A 26,827-nucleotide genomic window follows, 5' to 3' on the forward strand; every position below is an offset into this window, starting at 1 on the left:
TTTTGTTTAACTTTTACCTAAATGGAAGGTAACTCAGTAGCGAAAAGTGAGAGCCGTGAGTGGGGCATCTATTCAGACTTTAGCCCTAGCTTTGTTTGCCATTTCATCTAAGGAGCTTGCCATAAAAATGGATGCTATTGCCTTATCAACTGAAAACCCCTGCATTTAAGTAAAATAACTATTGTTAGAAATGTGCACGCATAAATGGGCAAGTAAATAAAAACCTCACAAAATTGACAAATATAATATAAAACCTAACCAATCTTTTAAGACAGAAGTAGAGAATAAAATAGCAAAAATACCTGTTAAAGTAAAAAAAATAGAAAAAAAGGAAAACAATGTTATAAATTAATTAAATAGGATAATTAAACGCAAAAACTGTGCAAATAATAAATAAATGTGCAAATGCTTAAACTGACGCTTAAAATGCAAAATCTAACCATTTTGACATAAAAATTAAACCAGACTGGATATAACAATGAATAATAAAATGATACACGGAAGACAAAAAGAGTAGAGCAACTCAAGTAAGTTGGAAAGAACATTTATTTTATTTTCTAGTGAGAAGTGGTCGTATTGCTTCAATCAGTTTATTATTTTATTTTATTATTACTTTTCTTGTTTTCTTTTATTTTTTTGTGCAATAGTATTTTTGTAAAGAATCGCCTAACTGTATTGCTACAAAAAGTTTTTTCCATAATTATTCAATTTTTTTAATACATTTTAATCCTTTCAACTGTACTATGGTTCTCGGATTTTTATGTGTTTAATTAAGAATCACACTCTTTATATTTTAATAAATCCGCTATACGACATGGACATCTATAAATCTGTAATAATTATCACTGAATTTCATACACCATCAAATCCCTTCAATAAACTCCCTCCAACTCGTTAAGCCTCGTAACGTTCTAAGCGATCGAATCATTTCCCACTGGAGCTTCTTTTTTGCCGCTGCTTTCAACCATCCCGCCGGTCGTAGTCGTTACGATTTTCACCCTTCCGATTACACTCACACTAGCCCATCGCAGCGATCGCGTGTCGCTCGAACCTTACCGGCCGATGATAAAATTTCCCTTCAAGCCCCGCAGTCCGGCCAGTTGTTGTGTGCACGTTGCGTCGAACGGGTTGCCGGTGAAAAGCTGTACTATACTGTGGCTTCCGCGGGAGTGAAACGACCAAAAACCGCTCTAGCATCGTACCATTTCCGGTTCGGCCGTCACTGTACGACGATCGCTTTCGCGAGTCCACAACGTTCGGCTTAAAGGCGACCATCGTGCCCGGTTCGGTTCCACCGCTTATCTTACGCACTCTCGGAAACGCACGGTCGGAGGTTCGATCGTCAGTCGCTGTAGGACGGTTGGTTCAGTTAACGTCGAACCTAGCTCGTGGTCGGATCGTGCTCGCAGCGCACCAACTCCACAGTCATTCTGCAGTCTACAGCTCGCGTCTCGTGAACATTTCTGTGCACGTGTACGGTCATCAGTCATTGTGGCGAGGATCGTTTTATCACCGTGTTTAACTCCGCCGGTGCCAGGTTCAGGTGAAAATCTGAAGTGATCGTGATCGTTGTTTAAAGTGCAGCGGCGCTAGTTGTGATTGTTGCTTTCGTTCGTGCGTGTTCAAGTAAAACAAACACTCCGTCAACATGAGAGAAATCGTGCATCTGCAGGCCGGTCAGTGCGGAAACCAGATTGGAGCTAAGGTACGTTGGACCGGAAAATCTATAGCCAGAACAGTTTAACTTCAAGAAAATCGAACAAAGTATCATTGAAAATGGGGTTGAAAGTAATACTTCCAATCCGTGGTGTTCCAAAGGACAACTAAAGAGCAGTCTTGAGAGTTATCAATTTTATGGTAGACTTTCTACAAGAAGATTCTTATCAGCTTCCTGGAACGCAGCCAGTGCTGCCTACCCTGCTGCGTGCATCACTTGCATCCAGATAAATGCTTCTGGAACTCGGTTGGTTCCTATTTTTCCCTTTCTTTCTTCAAACAGCGATAAGAACTCCGACTCGAGTTTTGCATTCGACTATTAAATTCCAATTGCGCTATCTGGCGGTTGGTTTTGTGTGTTTGGAGGTTGTCCAAGAGTAGTGACCGATGCCGACCGGAAAGCAGTCGTGCAAGCAGTCTTCTTTTTTTTTTCTTCTTCCCATTTCTCCCTTCGTAACGCTTCGAGCGTACATAGACTGAAGTGATTGCGGGTGTGCAGGATCGTACGATCTGAGCTGAGTTTCCTTTGTTCCCCACATCCGGTGTTGACCTCGGGGCTGGCCGAAGTAATCAGCGTGTCTGAGTGTTTCGCGAATTTTTTTCTCCCCTGTCTAGCGGAGGGAGCAACGTCATTCGACACACACACACACTCACAACTCCAACATACCCTCCGGTATGGGGGTTTGGCTGAGCTGATGGTCTAGTTCTGTCTAGCTAGGTCTAGCAACGCCCGATTGGCGTACCCATTCTAATTAACGGCATTTTTTCAGCATGACTGACTGACAGGCTCGGGGCTTGGGTGAGGCTACGGCTCGCGGGCTTCGTATTTCGGACGCTGGATCAAAAACCGCGTGCAGAGATTTGCGAAACCAGCGAGCCAAGAACGGTGGTAACGCCAAAAGCAAAACGCTTTTCTGCAGTGTAACGACCTCTCGCAGTGGGGTCTTCCAGCTGATACGTCTTGCTGGTTCGCATGTTCGCACTGCTGCCGTTCGCTGCCGGGCAAATGTGCGTGGCTTTATCTGCCTCATTCGAATCGGTCTGCTGTGTGTCGTTTGGGAGCGAAGTGTGTGTTATCTTAAGATTATGCGAGAACCCGAGCAGCATTACCACCCAGGGCAATGGTGGAACAAAAGAGAAGGTCCATAACGTCACACGAGATACGGTACCGAATGATGGTGCAGTCTGTCCACCAGATGTTGGAACTGTGTGAGTCTGGTTTCCGATTACATGGGTAGAAGCGTCGTAAGATAAACGAAAACGCGACCACAGCATCTATTGTCCACGTCTGCCTTCAGCATGAGTCATCTTCAGAGGAACTGCAATCGCATGTGATTTTTTTGAACATTTTTCCTATGAATTCTATTACTGTTCCCTTGAGTAATGCGCTCTGAAGCAATAATTTGCAACGAGTGTCACCGGGGGGGAATCCGTGCGAATCATACCGCTATTGCAGCACACGTTTGTCAAACAACCTTATCACCTACAAAACACACCAGCATTTCAGGGTAATGAGTAATGCGTTGAGGTAACCAGAAATCCAAACTTCACTTGCCTCATTTAAGGGTCTTACGTGAAATGATAAACCTAGTCCAATGGATTAGAGCATTTTACACAAGCTGGACGTGCCTAAAAGCGTGACAAATAAGCAAGATACGAGGGATACGAAATTAAGGGAAACAGTTCACGCAACTGAAAATATTCACACACAAAAAAAGCTTTGAGAGCATTAGTGCAAAAAGTCTAATCGCAAGTGATAGCATGACCTCCTGTAACGCATGCGTGCTGAGACAAACGTAATGATATAAAGGCATGGGAAGGTTTCCCAAAAAACAAAATCCCTCCTTGTTTTGTTTTGTGGCTTTTTTTTGCGTTTCTGTGTGCGTGTACGGACATTTTTCGGTCTGAGGTGTGAATTTCCCAGCAGAACTCATTGGACAAAAAACAAAAACCAAGCGCGATCCACTGGAACCTCCCCAACCTTGACCCTACGGATGGTTTGGGGCGCTTCACTCTTTTTTAGTTTGTTTGTCTGGATAGTTTATAATGCTTGCGTTGCGTGTTGCTAAAGTTGATATTTTTTTTCAGCTAACATTTTTTAACGCATACCGTGATAGAGTACTTTAAGCAAGTCCCTACACACGAAAAAATCACTACCTTTCACCAAAGGTGTTATGAGACCTAGCGTGATCGTGATCCGATTGTGAGACAGCCCGGGCTAACGCATATAGATCACACGCGCGCAATCTTGGAACGGATGACGCCTCTCACCGGTAATCAGGTGCACTCGCACACCGAGGGCTGCACCTTGATTAGCCGGGTGTCAAAACAACATTAATTAATCCCTCGCACGGTATAGGATAATACATTTGGGGCAGCAACCATGTGACTGTGACTTTCCACGTGAAAGTTTTATGATTATGAGGCACCCTTTCCACCCGGACCGCATACCTTTCCCAATGGGTGGTTGCTTTCTTCTGCCGATCAACCTTCACCGATGACCCGGCGGATGGATGACCCTTAAACGGAGTACTTTCACTCGAGCCGAAAGCTCGAAACGCACAACGCTGAACAGGGCCAAGGGTTATCTGGGGTTGATGTCAGCATCAGTAAGATGGGCCCTTCTTCTACTACGGAATTCAACAGTACAACTGCTGGGTGGAGACAAATCGGACTGGAATGTTAATGTGCTTCACTGTGCCCGGTGGCCATCGTATTAACATCGTTCGGAGTCCGGTTGTCCGTACATGGAAGATTTGGTGCCTTGGGGCGGTAGCTCAGTTTGTTCTGATTACATAAGTCGGCGACCCAGTGGAACCATCCGCTCCATAATGCACACAGTTGCAGCTAACTTTTCCCATAAACGAGCTCGGGTCGTGAATAGCCGGGAAAGAGCTTCATTCCCTAAATATGGTATCTATTGCTCGCCGAGCTGAGGTCAAGGTTAGCTACCGGTTTGACTCGTTATACGTTGGATTACATTAAAACCAGCTCTAATATGCGTTTTTGTAACGAGCAGCCATAAGTGGAGATATTTTTTTGTAGTGATATTTTGAAGGTGGTTCTTGCTGCTACTGCGCTTTGCCCGATCATGGGTGCACTCATGAAGAAGAGATTAGAAGCTGTTGTGCGATCGAAGTAGTCGCGCCTGGATGCCTATAAAAGCATACTGGCATGTCCCCAACACGTCCAAGATCGAGTCGCTGTGTGAGATCAATTAGTGATCGTTTATCGTCCGTCAGTGAATGTGTGAGCTTGATCGCTATCTAATCAGCGATGCCCAGCTGGAGAGGGTGAACTTTTACAGATTAATTAAAAGATATCTCTCACGAATGCTAAACGGTTCAGCGAATAGAACAAGCAGAAGAGGGCAAGCACCTTCGTTTGGGTAACGGGTTTACCCGCACTAAAATGAGCACTGTGTTTCGGGATTTATGGTAACGCCAAAGACCAGCGAAGTCAGGTTTTGCCAAGTGAATCGTTTTATGGCGCCTGGCACGGTTCGGTCGGTTTCGTTCGTCATCGCCAGCTCATCCAGTTTCATGTGCTTCCATTCTTCGGACGGAACCCCATAAATGCACCTCACACTGCCGCGTCTGGGGCAAGCATCTGGAGAATCATTAAACCATGGCTTTCCACGATTCGCAATGTTGCTCTGCCCCTGCTGGCGCAAACCTGCTGATCCGACTGTTCGGTTGGCTTCGAAAAAATTAAATCAAACTCATCCGCGCAACGGTTCAGCGCACGATGATTCTCCGCTTTTTTGTTTTTGTGTAGTGCCGTAGCGAATCGCGGTTATGAGTTATTGGCGTTATGGTGTGGAGGTTAAAGTCAGGTGCGGTTGGCGTCTTCCGCAATGGGGCCATTAGTCTATTAGAACAAATTGGTCAGCTCTCGGTATCGGCCCTTTGATCGGGGTGGTATGCTGGATGCTTGATGAGAAAACGCTGATCGACGATACGGCGACGAAGCAATGTAGGGAATCGTTTAGGTGGAGAAGTTTCCCGCTTTATTCAATGCAGCTTTTCGTTCTTAAGCGTTGTGATGGAATGCTGGAAAAAGCTGCAATTAAGCTGAACTTGGTTGCCTGCTCTGCGATCGACTAGAACGCAGTGATGCATGGCATAGAGTTCGTTGTACTCGATGATGTCGGTGCTGGTGGTTCAGTCAATCGACGATTTGGTGATGTATTAGAGGTACCTTATCACTCTCCTCTGCTGTACAAGGCCCAAACGTTTGACACCGAACATTGAACGATGAGCTCGGCGTTGACGTCGCGACTGTCACAGCTGGCGTTGATAGATATAGTGGCGGCTGATTGAACGGATATGTTTGATGAGAGATAAATTCACCGGCCGTTGGAAGGTATGATAAGAGTAGTTTTATACGCCATGCTGTTACATTAATCTTCATTTTGTTATGCCACAGCTTAAGTGTGAGTCTTTTAATCTTCACCGGGCTTTCTGACGTTTTGATCGATAAGTCTTCGATTAAATTTGGAATATAATTTTAGGAATTTTTTATCCACGCGTCTTGGGATCTATGTTATCGGGTCTAGACTAAAAGGAATAACTAAACCACGGAACCTGAATTATAGATTTTTCTGTAAAACAAATGCAATAGTTAAGAAGCATTTATATCCTTCTAAAAACACTAGCCAAATTTGGTATCCTAACGCTTCTGTTGGTAGCAGTTCGCACCATGAGGGACTAATTAACATGCTCATCGCAAAAGCCACCACTGTGCAGACAGCGGAGGTTCTCGCCTGCACTCGCCAGCGCTCCAATAGAATCTCCTGCCGTCCGGTCTAGCCGGTTGCCCGTATGTTTAATCTGGCGATCCGGTCCGGTCTGCGCTTGTCGCTTTCTCGTAGACAAAACGATCAACTCCGCTTTAAACAAGTAATTAACATCGGTAATTAACTTCACTCTGGCAACGACACGGCCGGCAAACGCTTCTTGAGCCCGGTGTGGTCCAGCTACCTATCCCATTACCCAGATATTATTTAATTTTTGGGACGCTGGGAACGAACTTTGGGTATTTTTGGAAAGGACCAACCCGGAAAATGTAACGCCACACGTGATGATGTGTGGCGATGCCCTTTTCGGCGCGATCTCTAACCGCAGCCAGAGGTCTTTGGACTGTAGAACCTATAGGTAGTTCGTGAATCAATGTTTCACGTAAATAATGCTGGCGTCAGTGGGTTTTACGGTTGGTGCGGTGCCTGTCGGTGGTAATTAGTGCTACCGATATGGTTCAGATCCGAACCATTTACGTTCGCTCCCACGGGAAAGAACGAGATAAAGAACGATCGGTGAAAGTGAAAGCAATGGAGGAGACTGTTGTGACAACTCCCGCTGGGTTTTTAATGATGATGCTAATGGAACCGAACGCTTCTGAGCGCTTTGGAAGGAAAGTCAAAGAGCTATCTGAGGTCATTGGACGAAAGGGTTTTTCGGTTTCTCTGCAGGTGGATTTAAAGTATTTTAAGGCTCTACTCGGAAAATAGTCTACAGCAATAGTCGTTAAGATTGGCCATCAATAAGAAGTTTGAAGCTTCTTACATCCCACTTCTATAACCTAGTGGAAGTTGGTGAGGCAGAAGTTTGAAGATCCGAAGCTAGTGGTGGTAGATCTGCAGAGTTTCTGGTGATACTCACACACATTCTAGTTTCTCGAATAACACGATCATCCAGACACCACATACTCGTGACAGTCTAATGACATTTGATTCTGCTTGTCTTTTATTCGATGTGCGTGCCACGAATAACGAACATCAAGACATGCAATCAAGTAAGAGTGTCCTTCACTCGAGCCATCGTGTGTAGTCTGGTTGCAATGAATGCAAAAAGTGTTAAAACCCCCAATACATACTTTGGCCCGGTCAATGTCATGGGAATACGAGTAAAGTCAGTTTTCGGCAGTCAAATATCCACCCGACACTGGACACATTCGAAGCATCAGTAAACTCAAACAATAGAGTTACGCTTTATTATCCGTGCCGGATTGTGCGCTGAGGCTGGTTTCATGGACAATTAGTTATGCCACTGTCGTACTACGAAAGTTGCTGGGCTGTTGAGGAACTGGCATTTATTGAGCGTCATCGCACCATGACGGTCTGCTCGTGCAGATGTGTGTGAACACGGTTTTGAACAATAGACCTGCGTTTGATAGTTAGTAATGGTTAGTGGTTAGTAGAGAAAGGTAGTTGTAATGGTGTTAGGTGCTTGTTGTGACATTGGTAGATATAAACTTTAAGCGATTTACCCCTATCTTATATAAGACTGCTTGTAAGGGGCATAAAAGTCACTATGTTTATTACTTTCCAAGAACTCCTCTTCTTTGCATGAGCTGTCATGCCCAAAGGAAGATCACGAAAAGTCTGAGTGTGTGAGTTAGGCTATAAATAAATCATCTGACAAGAACTGAGCGAGTTTAAACATGTTGTGTGTCACGATCTAACCATACAAACTCTGCCAAGGGAGCCGCATTCAAATTGCAAAAGTATTTGAAGATTTTATGTACCGCAGTACCTCGTAGCGTAGCGTTTCATAGTGTGACAAGAACGAGGTGTTCTTAACACCAGCGACAGCAGTTCTCGTACATGAAGTGTGACTAGAATCTTGGAGACCGTAAAGCCCCTTCCATGCAGCCCAGCTTCCGTTGCTCACGTTTGGGCACTAAATATAGAATCCGAGTGTCGAGTCACTGCACTGCAGTCACACGCATGTACCTCCAAAAATGTCGTCTCCAAGAAATTCTCGTTAGCAGCATGTGCAGCTCCGATGCCTGCAAATTCTCGACCTGGCATGTATGTTACATTGCCTGAGCGAACGTCAGTTTTTGGTTCTTTTGAAGACTAAAAATATCTGCACCGCCTTCCTGCGGCACACTGGACACAACCGGGAGTGTGTGTGTGTGTGTGTGTGTGCGTTGGCACGCGGCGAAAAAGGTTGCAGCCATGATTAAAATGGAGCTAATTGCTGAAAAGGGATGTAGTGCGTCCTCTTGCCGTTGACTCACCGCAAAACGAAAGGAACCGCAAGGAGTCGGCGTGCGTCCGTTTGTCTGCCGGCGGCATCTCGGTCCCACGTTAGACGACGTTAATTTAATTTGATACAATTAATTAAACTTTCCCCTCTTGCTAGGCACACCGCCCCCCTCTTGCTAGGCACACGACGACAGGCGGTAGCGACGAATGTCCATCTTCAAGGTACATTTGTTGTTGCTTCAACAATCGTACTTTCGGGATGGCTGTTATCGCTATTATTTGTTTGGCTGGCGAAAGCGCTAGTTCCAATTGAAGCCAAATGCTTATCGAGGTCAGGCAGAAGATTGATGTTAACGGCGGGGAGTGATCGACCCATAATCGGGATCGTGGCTTTGCTACATGGACGTTTCCAGTGAGCTCGAAGCTCATGTTTCAATGCGCTCTAGCGTTACGCTTCGTTTGGGATCGTTTCGGGGGAAAAAAACACTCTCATAAGCCACGTTACTCATCGAGTAAATTTGATGCTTTTTTGCCCGTTTTCTTATGTATTTTGAATCGTAACTTCCCAATTTTGTTGAAGTCCATGGACAAGACCAAGATAGTCGTGGTTCGTTTAACACAGTTGAATCAGCTTGGTTTGGAGTTTTTTGGGCTACGGTCGTGCAGTTCTTGATCTCTGCGTTGCAACTAAAGGTACTGTGAATATAAAGCCGCAGATGATACTTGGAGTGATGTGGTAGGCCCTAAGAGAATTCTAACGTTTGATAATTAATGTTTAATTTTCTTTCTGTCTTTGCAGGTAAGCACGGAGTTCTATATTCAGCGTTTAAAAGCGATGGAATATACATCGAATCACAGTCCAAGAGATTTGTTAAAAGAATGATGTAAGTCAGCTCTTACCTTTTGCCACAAAACTAATTGCATAACGACGGGCTATTACGCTGACGCCAACCCGCTAATTGATATCCGGTTCTCATTAACAATGTCATCAAACAAGAGTGCCAGCAATTTTCTTTTGCGAGCACTTCCCATCTCAATTTTCTCGCTGCACTTTCCTACCACACTAACTAACGATCTACGCTGAATCCCGCAGAGAGATAGAGAGAGGCAGGGAGATCGCAACATAATTCACTTGGCGTTGCATTAATCCAGCCTAGCGAGCGTGTGCTAATGCCAACGATTCGCACTGTGCTTGACGAGATTGCATCGTAACTCGTTGCTCTTGCAGGGACACTTTTGCTTGCTGCGGTTAGAATAGCAATAAAAAAAAGTGTCTTAAAATGGATCATCCAACTTAAGCCACACAGTCATGGAGCGTGACAAACGAGTCCTCACGTCGAGTCCTCTGCCACCGTGCACAAAAAAACAACGGAAAAGCCGGCACGGATCGAACCCACGTTGCGGTAGATGCCGGGCCTGAATGATCGTGGTGATGAAAACTGCGAAAAATTTATCTACCAGCATTAATCAGCCCACCCGGGGGCTGGGTTTGGTGGGGCGGAGGAGCGCAAGAGCAGCGAAGCAGTCGGCATTTCCTTTGCAAATCAAAACGGCTCTGTTTGCTGAAGCATTGAGGGGAAGGCGGAAGAGCATGAAGCTCGACCCGCTGGTATTAGGCAGAGGTTTTGAGGGTTAAGCATGACTGATTAAGATTTCTGCAATGGCTGATCGCGACCATCCATTCACCGTGCCGCTGGAGCTACGGAGCCGAACCAATTTCTTTTCATCTTTCAGTTTCTCGCCACCCCTTTGCTTCACCGTGTTCCGAGTCGATCCCAGCACCTGTCATGCCGACTCACCGGGAACGTCATTTGCGATTGATCTGCTCATGATCTTTCTGCCTGTGAGCTTTGCTGACAGCTCACTTTCCAACTTTTTTCGTTTCGGGCGTTCGTTTGTGTGCGAATGCAAATTTTTATCTAGCGGCCCTCATTTTAAGGTCACTGGACAACTGTCATTAGGTATGAGGTATGGGAAAGGTGCAGGGTGAGGCACGGTTCACCGGCACCTGTACGGTAGAAATCATCTATTCGTGAAAGCGAAAGGCTAATAGTGTACGCCGGAAGTACAGCACGTGTAGCGAAGAAGAAAGGTTTTCTTCCGGTGTCTGAGGTTTCTCACGGAATGATCGGTGGATTGGTTGGTTGCATTCGGTAATTGCTGGTTACTGTTTTCTCCTCTTAAATTAGGAGACACACAACCGCATGCTGCACAGAACTGGCCTGCTACCATTTGAAAACAAGATAGTCAAAAACATACTCAGGAGGAACGGTGTCCAGCAACATTGTTAGAGTGATTTCGAAAAAAGATCGATCTTGATCGAGGCAGATCGGAAAATGTGGCAAATGCCAAAATCGAAAAACCAATCAACCATACGGTAACCGAAAACAGTAGGCCCGCGCCACGTTCGCTAAATTACAACTCAGCAAACAGAGCAAAGTAAAACAATTCACCCAGGAGAAAACGAGCACACTCCGCCGCGTGTGCCCTGCGTTGCTGCGAAAAACGCCGGCAGAAGAAGCCGGGCACGAAGAAATTGATTCCGCCGAGCCGTTTTTTTCTTTTTTTTTTGCAATCAGAGTGTCTTCTGTCCGACCGATTTTCGCACACACACACGGCGAACCTCCATTTTCCGATCTTCGAATCACGCTTTTTTGGCTGGTAGTGGTAGTTAATTGTCGTTTCGTGATTTCTGACCGGTACAGCACCAGCCCACCGAGAAGCGAACGGCCTGTCATGGTGGGAAATAGGAAAATCAGGAAAATCGGGGGGCCACTTGTTGTGACAGACGGATTGGAAGGCATCTGGCGAGCACATTGCGGGTTGCAAATTGGAAAGTTAGTTTATGGCATTGTTCTGCTTGTAGGCTCGATTGTTAAATTGGGGAATGTTTCCACTGTTTTGAGCTGACGAACCGGACGAAAGGAAGTTCAATCGAAACCCGTTCGTTGTATTAGTATTTTTAAGGTAATCGTGGACTGCTCGGAGAAGGAAAGACTTTAATTATCCCCTTTTCGATCGAAACAAGTTATCGTTGGTGTGGTTGGATTACGATATGAATATAGAGTTGTGGAATGCCGTTTGTCTGAAATATTTCCACCAAACATCCACTACGATTATCACCAATAAAATAGCTGTGCATGAAGTATCTAACTTCCTGGTGGGATAATCGGTATGTCGTGAATAGACTCATCAGCAAACTGTTGAACATCTCACAACGGTACCCCCGAGCAATTTTGGGGCATCGTTTTGCACAATTAATTGATTCGCGTGTCCTAACATCAAATACCGTTTTCCACGGACGGTGGTTTGTTTCGCATTCCACTGAGTTAATGTTTTCAATCGGTTTTACTTAGTTGCGGGTAATTTAACCATTGTGTGAAGCAAACTATTGCCTGGAGAAAGTAGTGGCCATCCATAAGTCACCGCATGTGAGCATGATGTGACTGGTGAGGAATTGAGAGGATTAATGTACTCCAAGCTTAGACCTTGGGGGAATAGCTTTGGGTTGAAGCTGAATAAACATAAACATGAGCGCATGTGTCTTGTAAATAGAGTTTTATGCAAATTTTGTGCGAGCATAACGTAAACAACTTCGGTTCCAGCTGACCCGAACTGGTACGCTGCGTTCTTTCCGTTTGTTTTTCATGCTGAAACGGACGGCAAGCAATGTGCCTGTAAGTTGAACTTTATTTCAAATTCAAATTTGTATCGTTAGGTCATAATGTTATCATTATAACTACAAACACTTACAGTTCGTCTTTGTAGCTACGTACCTCAACATTGTAGCTCACGAACAAATCTATTCCAAGCTCCGGCCCTCCATCCAAAATAATGAGAATCATTTGAAAGCAGGTCAGACGGTTTGTGCTAGCGCACAAATTTTGCACGAATTCGCTGTCATCCATCTTGGTTTGTGCCCGGTGCGACCGAGATCTCGATTCCGGACCGTTGCTGTGTACCGTAGCTGTACGTAGTCGAAAGCGACCTGCTTCTTTGCCAGCGAACAGAATCGCAAAGCAAATCGCAAATGGAAACGAATTGGAAGCGAATAAGTCGTTGTGCGAAAAGCGTTTGGACGTTTCTTCTTCGCGTTCTTCGCAGATCTCAGGTCAGCCCATCTAGATTGCCTATCGACGGAATCTTCAATTGCTGGAGCTCGATTGCGGGAAAGTTTTCTTCCGTGTTTGGAGGAAGTTTTTGAACCAATGTCCGAATGGCGTACAACACAAGCATTAGAAGGCGGCTTTGTGACATTTTTGAACCTCAGCAATGACAAAGCTCAACAAGCGACGGGGTTTTCGCCACAAAAAAAATTCCCCCATCTAAGATGTTTCGCTTCTCGTGGGAGATTTGATTCGTCGATCCCAATTTCCTTTGCATCGTCTGCTTCGTGCAAACGGCCCGATCGTCACCGCTACGGTGGATAAGCATAATACACCCTTCCATCGAGCGTATCGAACGGGTGGAAATAAAAACCTACATGATTAACGCAAACATGCGAACATGGAACCGATTTTCACCATCTCCTTATGGACAGCAAAAAAAAAAGAAAAACGAGGCCTCTTGCACCCACCGCAGAAGGTGGTGGAAAATCCATTAATTACTGAACTAATTGCTCCCGCGGGTGTGGTGCGGTGTAATCACCGCGTCGAATTTGGGTTACACCATTACACCGGGCACCATAATTATGATGGGTCTCGAAGCCGAGGTCTTCGGGCTACCGATACAGCTAACGGAAGAAAAGACGGGGACCGCATATCGAGTGAAGGTGGGGCGCCTCCACCTTCGAGCTGGAATTTCGGTTCGATTTGATTGATTTGGAGGCCGCGAGAAGCTGGTTGGTGTGAAGAGCGAATCCAGCAAGGGAATACGCGATGGCTTACCGTGTGCGACACATGCAGCGGACATGATTGAGGTTAATTTCTCAGAGAGCCATATGATACTACGATCCGAAAACCGGCGATCTTATCGGATCGGGCCCGTTATACGATCTGTTCTGCATACTTGGTATGTTTTGACAATTCGTTAACGTATGACGCTCGTTTCGGTTTCTTGGAGCGATCTTTCAAGGAAAAAAACCCAACGAAATATTACTCAATAAAAACCAAAATAAATGGAATGAAGTATCACGACCCCGGGTTTAAATCAAAGCCACCGTTTACTCTGCATTGGAGTACTCGAAAATTGTATATTAATTAAGAGAATGGCACTTTCGGTCCGCTGCCCTCGGACGACTTTCTACTCACGGTGTCCAATATCCACTCGATGAAAGGCTCCGATTACAGCGATAATGATGATATTGTCTTTTTCAAAATGGCTCACCAATTTGCATTTTAATCTGGACACACTTGAATTCGGCTTCTTCGGCTTCTCGGCAATATTTATGAGGTGTGAAGCGCGTGCATAAAATCATCATTTTTACATCGTCACCTGTCAGCGCCGAAGAAACACGTGATTTAGGGCGATATTTTGAGCGAGTGGTCATTAAGATTTGAACGGGATTTGAAGTTGGTTAATTGAATAAAAAGAAGCTGATGATTGTGCCTTTTCGTGTGCGTTATTAAATAATACACGTCCTCCATCGGTGAGAGGAGCGTTGCTCGCTCGGTGCAATGTCAACCATGAAAACCCCAGGAAATCATATTTCAACGGGAAAGTTTATGTCGTTTTATTTTTCATTTACCGTACCGAGTAGAAAGTCTCCAAGTATTTGTAGCTATGAAAAACAGATTCAAAGCAGTAGATGTGTATGGCAGGACGAGGAAAATTGCTGCGTCTAACGGATCCCGCCACCTAGACAATCAATTCTATCGCGTGTTTTAACCCGGCCGGATGTAAAGAAAGGCAAAACAAATGTAGAAAGAAGCTGAGCGCAAAACAGCTTGTACCTATTTTCCAAACTGCTCCAAATTTATAAACGATTCACTTCCTTCGTCTATGTTGCGGCGCGGATGGTCTTGGGGAACAAACTTACAGGGTACGGAAATTTATGAGCGACAAATAATTTGGGCTCTTTGATTATGGGTACGATGTCACAAGAGATTGGCCCCCCTCAAAAAAACAAGCGACAAACGATACGATCTGTCGTTAGAGGAGAACTTCTGCAGAACAGCTTCTCACCGCACCATCATGTCTCAAGATTGTAGCTTCTTGAACATCGACCAGCCGCCGCTACTTCTTTAGACGTTAAACTGATTTAAATTGCACTCATTACACTAATTGCACCCGATGTCTGCTTGTTGGTACAGGGTGCACACGATTAGTGTAGCTCTTCTTTCTCGCGGATCTCTCCAAGACTACCTCCCGTGCAAGATCCCACAGGGAGTGTACGATCCCGTGGGGAAAAGACACAGCGGGGTGTGTGTGAGAGCGTAAAACATGATCATATTTCTATGCCAGCCAAGCCAGACAAAAAACAGTTTCAAGCTGACGCGCTGTAAGCTTCTCCTGGTGGGATCCGTATGAGCTGAAACTGAAGAAATGAGGTTTTTTCTGACACCTGCTTCGTGTTGTTTTATTTGGGCTCACCGATCAAGACCTGCAGCGAATCAACGAACGAACTGCAAAATACTGATACCCCGAAGATTGATGTTCCGTATCGGAGACGTTTTTGCGGATCGCTTATGTAGGTTTATGAAAACGTTCCGTTTGTCATCTTTTGAAGCAAGAGCGAACGGTCATCATCCAGCGCGAGTTGGTGCGTGGCACGAAATACCGCTGCTGGAGATTAGTCGCGTTCAGCGCAATTTTCGGCTGTTTGTTGGCGGTGATTAAGCAGCTCCACTTTCGACAGTACGGTTTCCAGGCCACCATATTATGGTGCTTATGGCCGGATGGTGGTAATTGCAGTTTAACGATGTCCATTTCATCCGATCAGCTGTGTTTTAGTTTGCAAGTAAGTGTGTGTGTTGTGGTTTCGGTCGGATATCTTGATATCTTACTGAGCATCATTTGTCTCAAGTTTTGATGGCTTTATAAAGCGATGATGAGCAGCAACAATGTATGGCGATAAAAGACTAGTCGAGAGGAAGATTTAATTTATTTCAACAACAAGCAAATTTATTGCTAGGCGTAGGTTTTTGACAGATGTTGCTTGACTATTAACCTATGAACTAGATATATTTTGTGTCTTTGGTTTCGGGTAGCCAATAGTCGTGATATAACATAAAAACGGAACCGGTACTAACACGCTACGATTAAGCATTGGTTAGGCCGATAAGATACAATATATTCTACTACGAAATTACAAACTGAAAATGTGGACCGCTTGTCCCGAGGACCGTTAGAGAAAAGAATCCTTGTTGCTCGCCAGGCTCCCGTTCATTGCCCCTGGCAACGCTAACTAGGCCTACCGCTCTCACAAACACATCAACACGCTGGCAGTAATCCAGGGAACGGCAGGCCGGGTCACAACAATATAGACATTTTTATTAGAAGTATTCATATATTGCTAGAATTATGATAATACAACTCGATGCTGAATCTTTTCCGTCATTCGTTTAAACAAATGCAACTGACTTTGATGACTAATCTCTCCCCGATGGACAATCCAGCTGCAACGGACATTTGTATTAATCATACCGACACGACACATATTAATGATCGCGCTTTAACTAATTGTCTTCGAGACTCTGCACACGCGTAAGCCCGCAAATGGTAGTACCGTCCGCTACCGCTGCGCACACAAACAATAATAATTGTCCGCGACCGATTCGCTCGCGGCTGTAACATTCCTCAATCGAGCTCGTTAAGCTTGGTGACCGCCTGGCGACAGGCTGGATTTTGCGACAGCGTTAAATTCTTGCACAAAATCGGAATTCAAGCGATCGTCAGTCGCTTCATTCATGATGACTCTATCCTGAACGGGATTGTGGTGTGGTGCGATGCGGTAGCAGAAGAAAGGCACTTTAACGCCAGACAATAATAACGGTCCACACGTTTGGCATGATAGGCGCGGACGAAGACATTCACATCCAGACGTATCGCATATCCAATGTCTGTGCAAAGGGCAATACATCGTTTCTGTAACAAGAAGACACCATCTAACCATGAGCTCTTGGGGGCCATCCCAGCGAAAGTGCAAATGGTCTCGAAAATCGTTCCAAAGAATGACGCCAACAGGGAACCTTGGAACCGTCATTCTTTCCAAGCCTGAGAACGAGTGTTTCTTCGCTCTCATAAATCCGCAAACACGGGATGTAAAACATTTGATGTCTTGCCTACCGATACAAAGAATATTGCACTGTTTCCACATTACAAACAAAAAAAAATCTTTCGACAAGTAAAACATCCAACAAGAGCCGGAGACCTATTCGTCAGTGCAACATTGTAGCAGTTTTATGGGTTCATTCTGGAGCAGTGGAAACGTGGCCGTCGGCTGACCCCGGCGCAGTGCTTGCAGACATCCGATCGGTTTCGATCATACACACCCGCTTAGGGTTGTTTGCATGTGCACGAGCATGTGGCTTCCGTTGACGTGGTTCCTCCCTTGAGATTGAAATTGCATTTGCATTTTTTTATTGTTAGCGACGTAAATGCAGCTGCTGCCGTTTGGTGTGATGTGAAGAATGGTGAACGATGGATCGAATGAACTTATGGTGGAAATTTGACCTTTCAAGCGTAAGAAAACGTTCAACAACTTTCAAGACAACTGGACAGTAGAACATCAAGCATTCGTCTCTATGATAGTCACGATCTTGCTAGACTGTAGCTGATAGAATTCAGTTCGATGTTTAACAAAACAGATTTCTCATTTACATGACATAAATCATATTCGGCGAGCCGGTAAATCTTCCGCTCGCCAGTCATAAATGTACCACATAATTCAATTCTCAGAATTTGTGCCCATTGCAGGCGGTGCAGTGCACCATAGTTCGAACCATTAATGCCTGCTGACTAAACATCGTTAGTCCTGCACCGATATTTAACGAGTCAGCGTTCTTTGATATTTCCGCGTTGCGTCTACCGCCTGGTAATAACTTGCTCGCTTATCGCAATTGATCATTTTTGAGGATGGTGAACATCACCCGAGGGGCGACGTCGTCGTTTTTGCTTCGCGTTGGCTACGAGACGCGCGCGCATAAGCCGCGTGCACGCACGCCCGTCACTGCAGGCCATAAATTATGCTGTGGTCTAAAAATACTAATAAGCTGCAGCTACGCCGACTGCATACATGATGCCCGGCGGAATGGCGTTCTTCACCGCCATCGCGTTCAGGTGAGGCATTTCGGTGCGGGAGAACCTTTTTGGTGGAGAAGAATTACACACTCTGCGACGCCGAGATAGGTTCCGGAAGGGCAGACACATACCATTCGAATATGAGTTGACAGCTTTGTCACTTGCAGGAGGCGAATGGTGTGCTGAAAATAGGTGTAACCAAAACCTTACTTTCCTGTCACGCGGCTGAAGTTGTGAAGATGTGAACGATAACATGGCTGTATGCTCTCGCACAGCCTCCCGTACCGGGCTCGTGGCCGATGACCTGGTGTCGTGCGACTGATCGAAGGTGAACGTACTCGTTGTGCAGTCGGTTGAGAAATCTTCGAAATATTCCATCCTCATGGATGGACGATCGTGCTTGAACATGGGAGACGGAGGCATGGCAATCTAAAAGAAGCTATCGCCAGAGTTTGCACGAAAGCGTAGCGTGAGACATTTCGTGGACCTTTGATTAGAATCTCATGTCCAGCGCGCTAACTTCCCATGTTCCCCCCTGCAGGATAGGCTGATCAACGGCAGCTAGCAAAGAAAACGAGGCGCCCCAAAAATTGGGCTACTTACTTCTCACTAAACAACTCTACGGAACGGCGAAGAAGTTTCTATGCCGGAAGTGTCGGAATAGTCCCTCGCCGTTCTGGGCGGACTTGGGAGACTTTGGAGAAGAAAAAAAAAACGCCGGACGCCTTAATTGCTAGGTACAATAAACAAATATTATTCGCTACCAGCATGACATCACGATGTCAAGTTCGTTGCTTGCAGCAGTAGACGAGGGCTTGGCCGTCTGAGGTCTGAGCACGCATCTAAATTGTTTCGTTACTATCAAGTGGATGGTGGAGTTGGAAGACCCCACCATTACACTCATTATGGAGTTTCGCCCTATGATTGAGAAACAGGACACAAAATCGAGAATGTTTTGCTATGTGAGAGAATGTAGCGTGCCTCACGTACAATCAATCTTGGGTTGGCATTCTAATTGCCGCCGGGGAGTGCAAAGCAAAGGGACGCGAAGAGAGTGAGGGAATGTGTCTCTTCCCCATTGTTCCTATGTAAATTACTGATTTGACACAGTTTCATCAATCGCACACGGATCAATCGAAACAACTTAACCTTCTTCGTCATCGGAAGTGACAGTTATGTGGCAATCGTATGATACATCGGGCACAGCGGGAAGTTACTAGCAAGCGAACCAAACCCAGGAATGAAGCAAATTTCAGTATCGGTTACCTCGTTTTAGGTAAACTTTTCCGCACGAAAACACAAACTCCCGAGGTCGTGTGTCATAAAAAAAGAGACCCGGGACGACAATCAACCAAAAGCCACTCGCTCGCTCACCAGGCAGTGGCTCACGTTTGGCGGTTGTCGCTGGCGCGATTTCGGGAAGCGGAACGGTATTTTGGGGATTCAGTTATGTTGCGTTACGATCATACATGGAACAGTAAATTATTTTGTCACGCTTTGTTAGGCCGCAGTTTTGATCGTTCGGCTGTGCTATTGCTGCCCGTCGGGACGTGATTTTGGAGGAAAATTTCTAGCCCATTCAGGGAACTTTCCGAATGCAAGAAGGCGTGGAGATTGACGTTGATTTTGAGAATTGTTTTACGACAGAAAGGTTTCTTGCGGGTTAGTCTTTATAGCGTTCGCCACGCATAAGCGATTCGAGAGAGCTTTTATTGTAGAATAATGTCCCATATGTGCACAGCAGAATGCGTGGTTTATTAGATGGCTTTATGGGATGTTTTATCGCATTTTGATGATCGTTCAATCATATATCACTTTAACATGGTTGTGTTAATCATCCATAAGAGTTCAAAGTCATTTTAAAGCGTTCTTCTATTATAATGAAATTTTGTATCAGAAAGCACATACAAACCGTTTATTGAAGCCAGCTTTTAGGAGGAACTCTTATCCCACTTCTGATCGCGTTGTGCTCGAGCTCAAGTGTTTATCAAGAAACGCCTAATGAATGCAGCATGAGAACGAAGCATTCACTTTTAATTAGATCCTCCCGTACGGGACGGCGTCAGTGCGTAGACTAAATGAAACGAGATCGTTGCTGTAAACATAACAAACACACCAAATGAAATCTTCTGTCACCTCAGAAGTGGCTCGAGTGTCATGGTTTGTATCGAGCCAGCGACCGAAAGGGTTTTGTATTCTTTTTTTTTTGTGTTTAATTTGGTCTATCTGTACTGCAGTGGAGGAAGTAATCTCATTTGGAAGATTTATTTTTGGATACCGAAGTGATGTGACCACAAATGGTAGATTTGGCGGGGGAGTCGTTTCCGGGGGAAGAAAAAAGAGAGCCATCGTTAAGACCGGATTCTGGTAGCCGAGCGTTAGATTTATGGTGCGCTTTCGCGAGCGATATGTGCTGTCACTTCCGTGCCCGGTGGCGTATGCACACGTACTTCGCGCCACAAAGTTAGAGGCGTGTTGTGCAATCGGCCCCAAAACTTTAACTTTAAAATCGCAACCTAGCCGGCGCAAGGGACGGCCTACGCGAGACGAAACGTCAAACTGTACACCCAAAGTCCCGGAAAAGCCCCATCACACATGGGCAGCAAACGGATTTCCTTTTGGGTTCGTTTTCACTCGCCTTGCCATCTAATTGACGATCGCTGTCAGCGTTGGGCGATGACAAAAAGCGTGCGATGCAGTCGCTCGGTGCAGTCCGTTTAGAGTGAGCAGCCCTGATTTATTTATAGCCCCGGTGCGGCATCGAGTGTGATCCCGCACAATCCATCGGGATCCAGTTTATTTTTAAAGCCCCCACTTAATGGTTTCGAGTTCGGGAGTGGTGAGACCGGCACCGACGGAAAGCCACAAATGAGCCACAGAAGTGCCGGCAAGGAATCGTTAAATCTAATTTTTATTTTTATGAAAATGTTAACAAGCGCCTGGATGCTCAGTTTGGGAAGGGGAAGCTCCATGTTTCGGTGTCGGCTGTGTGTGTGTGTGTGTGTGTGTGAGATGGGACACCGATTATGGCTTACGCGGATTAGATGAATTGCTACCGACGCCCTGCGCCGACGGTGGCCTCAAGTGTTTGTTTGAATGGGTTGCCGATCGTAAATATTACAGCTTCGCCCGTGTGAGGGAAGCTATGAATAATGGTCAATATTTCTTCACTGTCACCGCGGATCGATTGAAATGAATTCGAGCGTGTTAAGGGCGGTTCAGTGAAGTGATTCTGTGCTGCTTGGAGTCTTGGGCTTTGGCGTTAATTAAAATTAACGCCTTCCCTATTGGGATCGCAGTCGCTTAATGCAGTAGGTTATGTTTTTAACGATCGTGAAGCGAAGTGTTTCTTAAAATCGAATATTTTGCCCGGGAAGGGGAATGAAAGTGACATAATGCTGACTTAATTTTCTCGGAACAACATCTGAACTTTACTGTTATGTACTGGAAGAAAAACGACCCAGCACATATGGTTTGATTTGCAACGCTTTAATGAGCTTAGTTGGGGATTAGGGTTAGTTTCCGTGATCACACTAATCCGAAATCCGCTAAGAATGGGAGGTAACTAGATGGACGAGAGAACCATCTGCTTGAGCCTGGTCACAAAACAAACTTACTTCCATTAGGTAGCCTACATTGATGTTCTTCGCTCATAAGCTCTATGAAGATTTCGCGGAGTTTCGGATCGATGTGTGTTGCAATAGTTACCAAGCGTCGTATTCAGATTCCAAATTCGAAGAGACTTATAATTATGTTTTCTGCCCTATTTATAAACTTTCTTATGAGTGTCTCCCACTGCGAGCGACACTCGTCCCTACTCACTGTATCCTTGAAATATTTCATGTATCATATACTTGACGAAACTAGCTTTCGTCAAGTAGATTTGACGTCTAAGCGTAAACACACTATTAAGGGTCACCTCACCTGCATATAGATCATGTTTAATATCGTAAGACGATTTCAGTTCATAATCATCCTAATCGTTCTGTATCCACTTATTTACAGTTCTGGGAGATCATCTCCGAGGAGCACGGTATCGACGCTTCTGGTGTCTACAATGGAGAGTCTGATCTACAGCTGGAGCGCGTAAGCGTGTATTACAACGAAGCCTCGGGTAAGCAAATGAAGCTCAAAATAATGGACTCCAACTCCAACGACGAATCAGCGCAACCTCCTGTCCTCGGGTGATCATTATCAAGCCTGGTGCAAAACCAGCCATCATGATGTGGCTAGCGTTCTAGTTTTCCTTCCATGCTCTCCTTCTGCCGTTTTGTAACATTTGTCCGTTATGCTTGATAGTGATCAAACTCGGTACCGCTAGTGTACCGCCGTACCGTTTTCTTTTTGGTACATCGGTTTACTGCTCCATCCAGCGTACCTAACCGATCGATGCATCACGTACGTGCTTCTTGCAAAACTTTTCGCTTTGATGTACGCTGACCAACAACCCGACGGAACGGAACGATCATCTCTTCGCTGTTATTAATTGTTTCCGGTCCGGTCCGATTGCTGTTCGAAGCGATAATAATTAGAATGCAATGCAAAGGCCTTACGGGCGTTGCGAAGGAACGTGCTCGGAATTGCATAGGCCGACGGTTCCGTTTTATGCATCGGAAGTGATAGGCGTGAGTCACCTGTGTTCGTAAGGAAGGAAGTTCGGGCTGATTCATAGGAGCGTTCCCGCTGGGAAGCCAGCCGCAACATATCTTATAATTCGCCACGGGCGGTTCTGTTCTATTGGCTCTTTCCAGCAGTTTCGCGGGCGTCCGGTGGCAAGTATGTGCCCCGTGCCATCTTGCTCGATCTGGAGCCGGGTACGATGGAGGCGGTCCGTTCCGGTTCGTACGGTAAACTATTCCGGCCGGACAACTTTGTCTTTGGACAATCTGGTGCCGGTAACAACTGGGCGAAAGGACACTATACCGAGGGTGCGGAGCTGGTCGATGCGGTGTTGGATGTGGTGCGCAAGGAATGCGAGAACTGCGACTGTCTGCAGGTGAGTAGCACATACATGCCGTCGGTTGAGTTTGTTTCTGCAACTCATAGTCATCTTTCTTTCTAGGGATTCCAATTGACGCACTCGCTTGGTGGTGGTACCGGCTCGGGCATGGGTACGCTGCTCATCTCCAAAATCCGTGAGGAGTACCCCGATCGTATCATGAACACCTACTCGGTTGTTCCATCGCCCAAAGTGTCGGACACGGTGGTGGAACCTTACAACGCCACTCTCTCGATCCATCAGCTGGTGGAAAATACGGACGAGACGTACTGTATTGACAACGAGGCCCTGTACGATATCTGCTTCCGCACGCTGAAGGTGCCCAACCCGAGCTACGGCGATCTGAACCATCTCGTCTCGCTGACCATGTCCGGCGTCACCACCTGTCTGCGGTTCCCGGGTCAGCTGAACGCCGATCTGCGCAAGCTGGCCGTCAACATGGTTCCCTTCCCGCGTCTCCACTTCTTCATGCCCGGCTTCGCTCCGCTGACGTCCCGTGGCTCACAGCAGTACCGTGCCCTGACCGTGCCGGAGCTGACCCAACAGATGTTCGATGCCAAGAACATGATGGCGGCCTGCGATCCGCGGCACGGTCGCTACCTGACGGTGGCTGCCGTGTTCCGCGGCCGTATGTCCATGAAGGAGGTCGATGAGCAAATGCTGGCGGTTCAGAACAAGAACAGCAGCTACTTCGTCGAGTGGATCCCGAACAACGTCAAGACCGCCGTCTGTGATATTCCGCCGAAGGGTCTGAAGATGTCGTCCACCTTCATCGGCAACACGACCGCCATCCAGGAGCTGTTCAAGCGCATCTCGGAGCAGTTCTCCGCTATGTTCCGCCGCAAAGCGTTCTTGCACTGGTACACGGGCGAGGGCATGGACGAGATGGAGTTCACCGAGGCGGAGAGCAACATGAACGATCTGGTGTCGGAGTACCAGCAGTACCAGGAGGCGACCGCGGACGATGAGTTCGAGCAGGAGGACTGCCAGGACGAGATGGAGGGCGAATGCGTTTGAAGCGAACGGGCACTAAGGAAACGGCAGTCCGCGGCCAGCATAAGCACCTGCTGGCTTTGGCATTTTTATTATTTATTAAACTTTTTCGTAGCTAGGCAAACGATTTTATATTCCGAATACCGGAGACTGCGTGTGTGTAAAGAAACGTGAAAAGTAACATTTACTAAACAAAAAACAAGCAAAAAAAAAGTATCATTAAAACCAACTCGATTCATCGTTCGAACATCCAGCACGAGATACCGGCAGTAAATTGAATTTCATAACGAACGCCACCCACTCAATATCATCTTGGATCTCAAGACAGACACCATTTCTGAGAGGAGATATGTTGTAAATTCTAAAAGCAAAAGCAAACCCGTAAGAGTTGCCTGATTCTTTCTGGCGAAGGAAAATTTGCCTCCCGTTGCATTGGGGGCTCCAGCAAAGTTTCTCGAGCCCGGAGAAATTGGTTGCCGCGAGTTCCAAACGACTAGATGCATAGGTATGCAGGTGTAGATAACGGCGAGGGTAAACTTATTCCTTCCGGACAGTGGAAAATCAGGTGCGATTCTTACCCGTGACCGAACACCATTCGAACGAGCGAAACCGAGCAAGCAAGCATGGGGAGCAAGTGTGGCTGGACAGTAGAGGAACTGACTTTTTCAATTGTACGTCAACATCTGGAATGTTTTGAACTTATTGATTGCCTACGACCACCGTGTCGTGCAGCCGGTTGTCTTGAGCGTTAAATACATCAGCCTGCAGCGAACGGTACAGCGGCATTGGATTTCCAGGTGGACCCCAAAGACGAGATTGTAATGTACTGTGGCAATTGTAACCTTACCGGCAATTCGTTGAGCGGTGACAGTCAAACGAAATATATCCTCATTATTTATACCATGTAATGTGTTTCAAATGATGATGAGTTTGGTGTTGAAAACGAAATAGTAAATACGAAAATATCACAAAGCAATGGAAATGATAGAAAGGGTGAAGGAACCGTAAACATTTTCTATCAAAATCAATACAAAATTTTAGCAATACGTCCCTTATAAATAAAAAAATAGTTGTTCGATTTCCGAAATCAAAATTCTTAGTTTTAAACATTCATAGATCCTGCCATTACTAGCTTCCTTGACTTGATCATTGCCGGAACTGGCTAATCAATCTAAGGCATGGACTCTTGAGAGCTTTTGAGAGAAAGATGCTCAGAAGGATATTTTACGGTATGTCTGGAAGGACAATGGAGATGAACCTGCGATAACGAACTGTGCGGTGTTCTCTTGCAGCGATTTGGACTATTCAGGCTTCGGTAGGCCGATCATATCATGAGACTGACATCGGACGATGGAGCCCGTAAAGTCCTTGTAGGCCGTCTACATGAACAAAGAAGGCGTGGTCAGATTGATGAGAAAAGATGGTGCGGATGCGACGAACAGAATGGCCAGGATAATAGATAATGGTATTGGAGTTTACTGCAGCAGGTCAAGACTGCAAAGTTGCGGCACTAAGCGTGATAAGTAAATAAGGGTAGCCAGTTTAATGTGCGAGGAGACGGTGCAGACGAGATACGATATCCGGTCCAGCAGTTTAAAGACCGACGCCACGACTCGGAATACCCTTTTTATTCACCACTCTGTTATAGGATAATTGTTATCAATGTTACCAAAATGTTATTTTGATTCACTACATAAAAACATGGACGTAAGAAGTATCACAAATTCTCCAATCGCTCTCATCATCATCCTCACTAGTGTCATCTGGTGGTCAAAATTAATTTTATTTTCGCTTATGCTCGAAAGCCTCTGTGCGAGAGAGAAATGAGAAAATGAAACAGAAGATAAAAAAGCTTTGAATGAGGGTGTACTGCAAAATGCATACTTTTAGGAGTATAATATGTGTTTCGAGTCTAAAATCGAAACTCATTCAACTTTGGATTAGTGTAGATTCCCACGTGTTTTTATTTTATTATTTAAAAGCAGGACGATTTAATTACGACAAGATTTCTATATCTAAAACTACCTACATGACCCCAGCTGACCCTATCTAGGTCATGGAATAAAAATGGAAAATGATTTTATTAATTAAGAAAGCTTTCTTGACATCAGCGCAAACTACAAATATTTTATTTAGCTCATGGTTTTCTTACTTTTGTACACATTCCCTTGTTTGTTTTGCGTTTAATCAAATATTATATTCATTTATTTTATAGCTTAGAACGAACAATTAATAAAATCCAACTATAGCCTCCAGCCATTAGCAAGCGCATGTTTATAGGTAAGTATGAAAGTATGATCATAAGATAAATATGATGATGATAAGATCGTAATTATGATACACTTTAACTCGATTGATACGATCATGGTAGATTTGATGCTTCAAAATTGTCCATTTTGATTCATTTGAGACTACTAGCATGATTGCTTCTTGATTCTTTCACACAACAGATCCGTTGTATTCGTGTAAATTTCGCGAAACTTCAGTAAGGAGAAAATCATTGGTGTTTTCATCTTTTTTGGCTAATTCTTGACCGGAAAAATCTATTTTCGGCTAGGTTTTAGCTGTTCTGACACACAACGACAGCTTTGAGTGTCCTGTGGAAGCGTTCGAAGCCTTCGTATGCAGTGGTGGGTTAAGATATTTGGAATGCCCCGAGCGGAATGGCAGTTGAGGCCCCTCTAATTGTGATGTTCGAAGGAAACAAAGAGGGTTTACCTCACCGATGAGGCCTCCCTGACTGACGAGGGTCCCCGAGCGGTCGCTCCTTCCGCTCCTAGGTTGATCCGCCACTGTCATGGTTTTTTCAGGACAATTAACGGATGCCATGAACGATTCGATAAACAAAATAGAGTATACAGAATTTTAAATAAAACTTCTACTGCTCTTCCAAAGCTTTAGCGATCAGTTATCACTCTATTTTGTTTCTATAGTTATTCGATAAAGTC

At 45.4% G+C, this 26,827-nt stretch overlaps 1 protein-coding gene across 2 annotated transcripts; it reads left to right on the plus strand.

Moving 5' to 3' along the window:
• The first annotated feature begins 1,094 nt into the window (after positions 1-1,094).
• LOC118506025 (tubulin beta-3 chain) lies at positions 1,095-24,787 on the plus strand. Of its 2 annotated transcripts, none has more exons than XM_036042637.1 (4): positions 1,095-1,705; positions 21,893-22,001; positions 22,642-22,883; positions 22,950-24,787. In XM_036042637.1, the coding sequence occupies exons 1-4, from the start codon at positions 1,649-1,651 to the stop codon at positions 23,901-23,903; spliced, it is 1,362 nt and encodes a 453-aa protein (XP_035898530.1). In that variant the 5' UTR covers positions 1,095-1,648; the 3' UTR covers positions 23,904-24,787. The 2 variants fall into 2 exon arrangements, with proteins under 2 accessions (XP_035898530.1, XP_035898529.1); XM_036042636.1 differs by having other exon boundaries at positions 1,096-1,705; positions 22,639-22,883.
• The last annotated feature ends 2,040 nt before the right edge of the window (positions 24,788-26,827 follow it).

This window comes from Anopheles stephensi, chromosome 2, assembly GCF_013141755.1.
Source record: "Anopheles stephensi strain Indian chromosome 2, UCI_ANSTEP_V1.0, whole genome shotgun sequence".
NCBI classification, from domain to species: Eukaryota; Metazoa; Arthropoda; class Insecta; order Diptera; family Culicidae; genus Anopheles; species Anopheles stephensi.

Bases quoted from the DNA above. Each gene is read 5' to 3' on its own strand.
- LOC118506025 (XM_036042636.1), top strand. From the start codon at position 1,649: ATGAGAGAAATCGTGCATCTGCAGGCCGGTCAGTGCGGAAACCAGATT. The intron at 1,706-21,892 runs GTACGTTGGACC...ACTTATTTACAG, and splicing joins GAAACCAGATTGGAGCTAAG to TTCTGGGAGATCATCTCCGA. The intron at 22,002-22,638 runs GTAAGCAAATGA...GGCTCTTTCCAG, and splicing joins GTATTACAACGAAGCCTCGG to CAGTTTCGCGGGCGTCCGGT.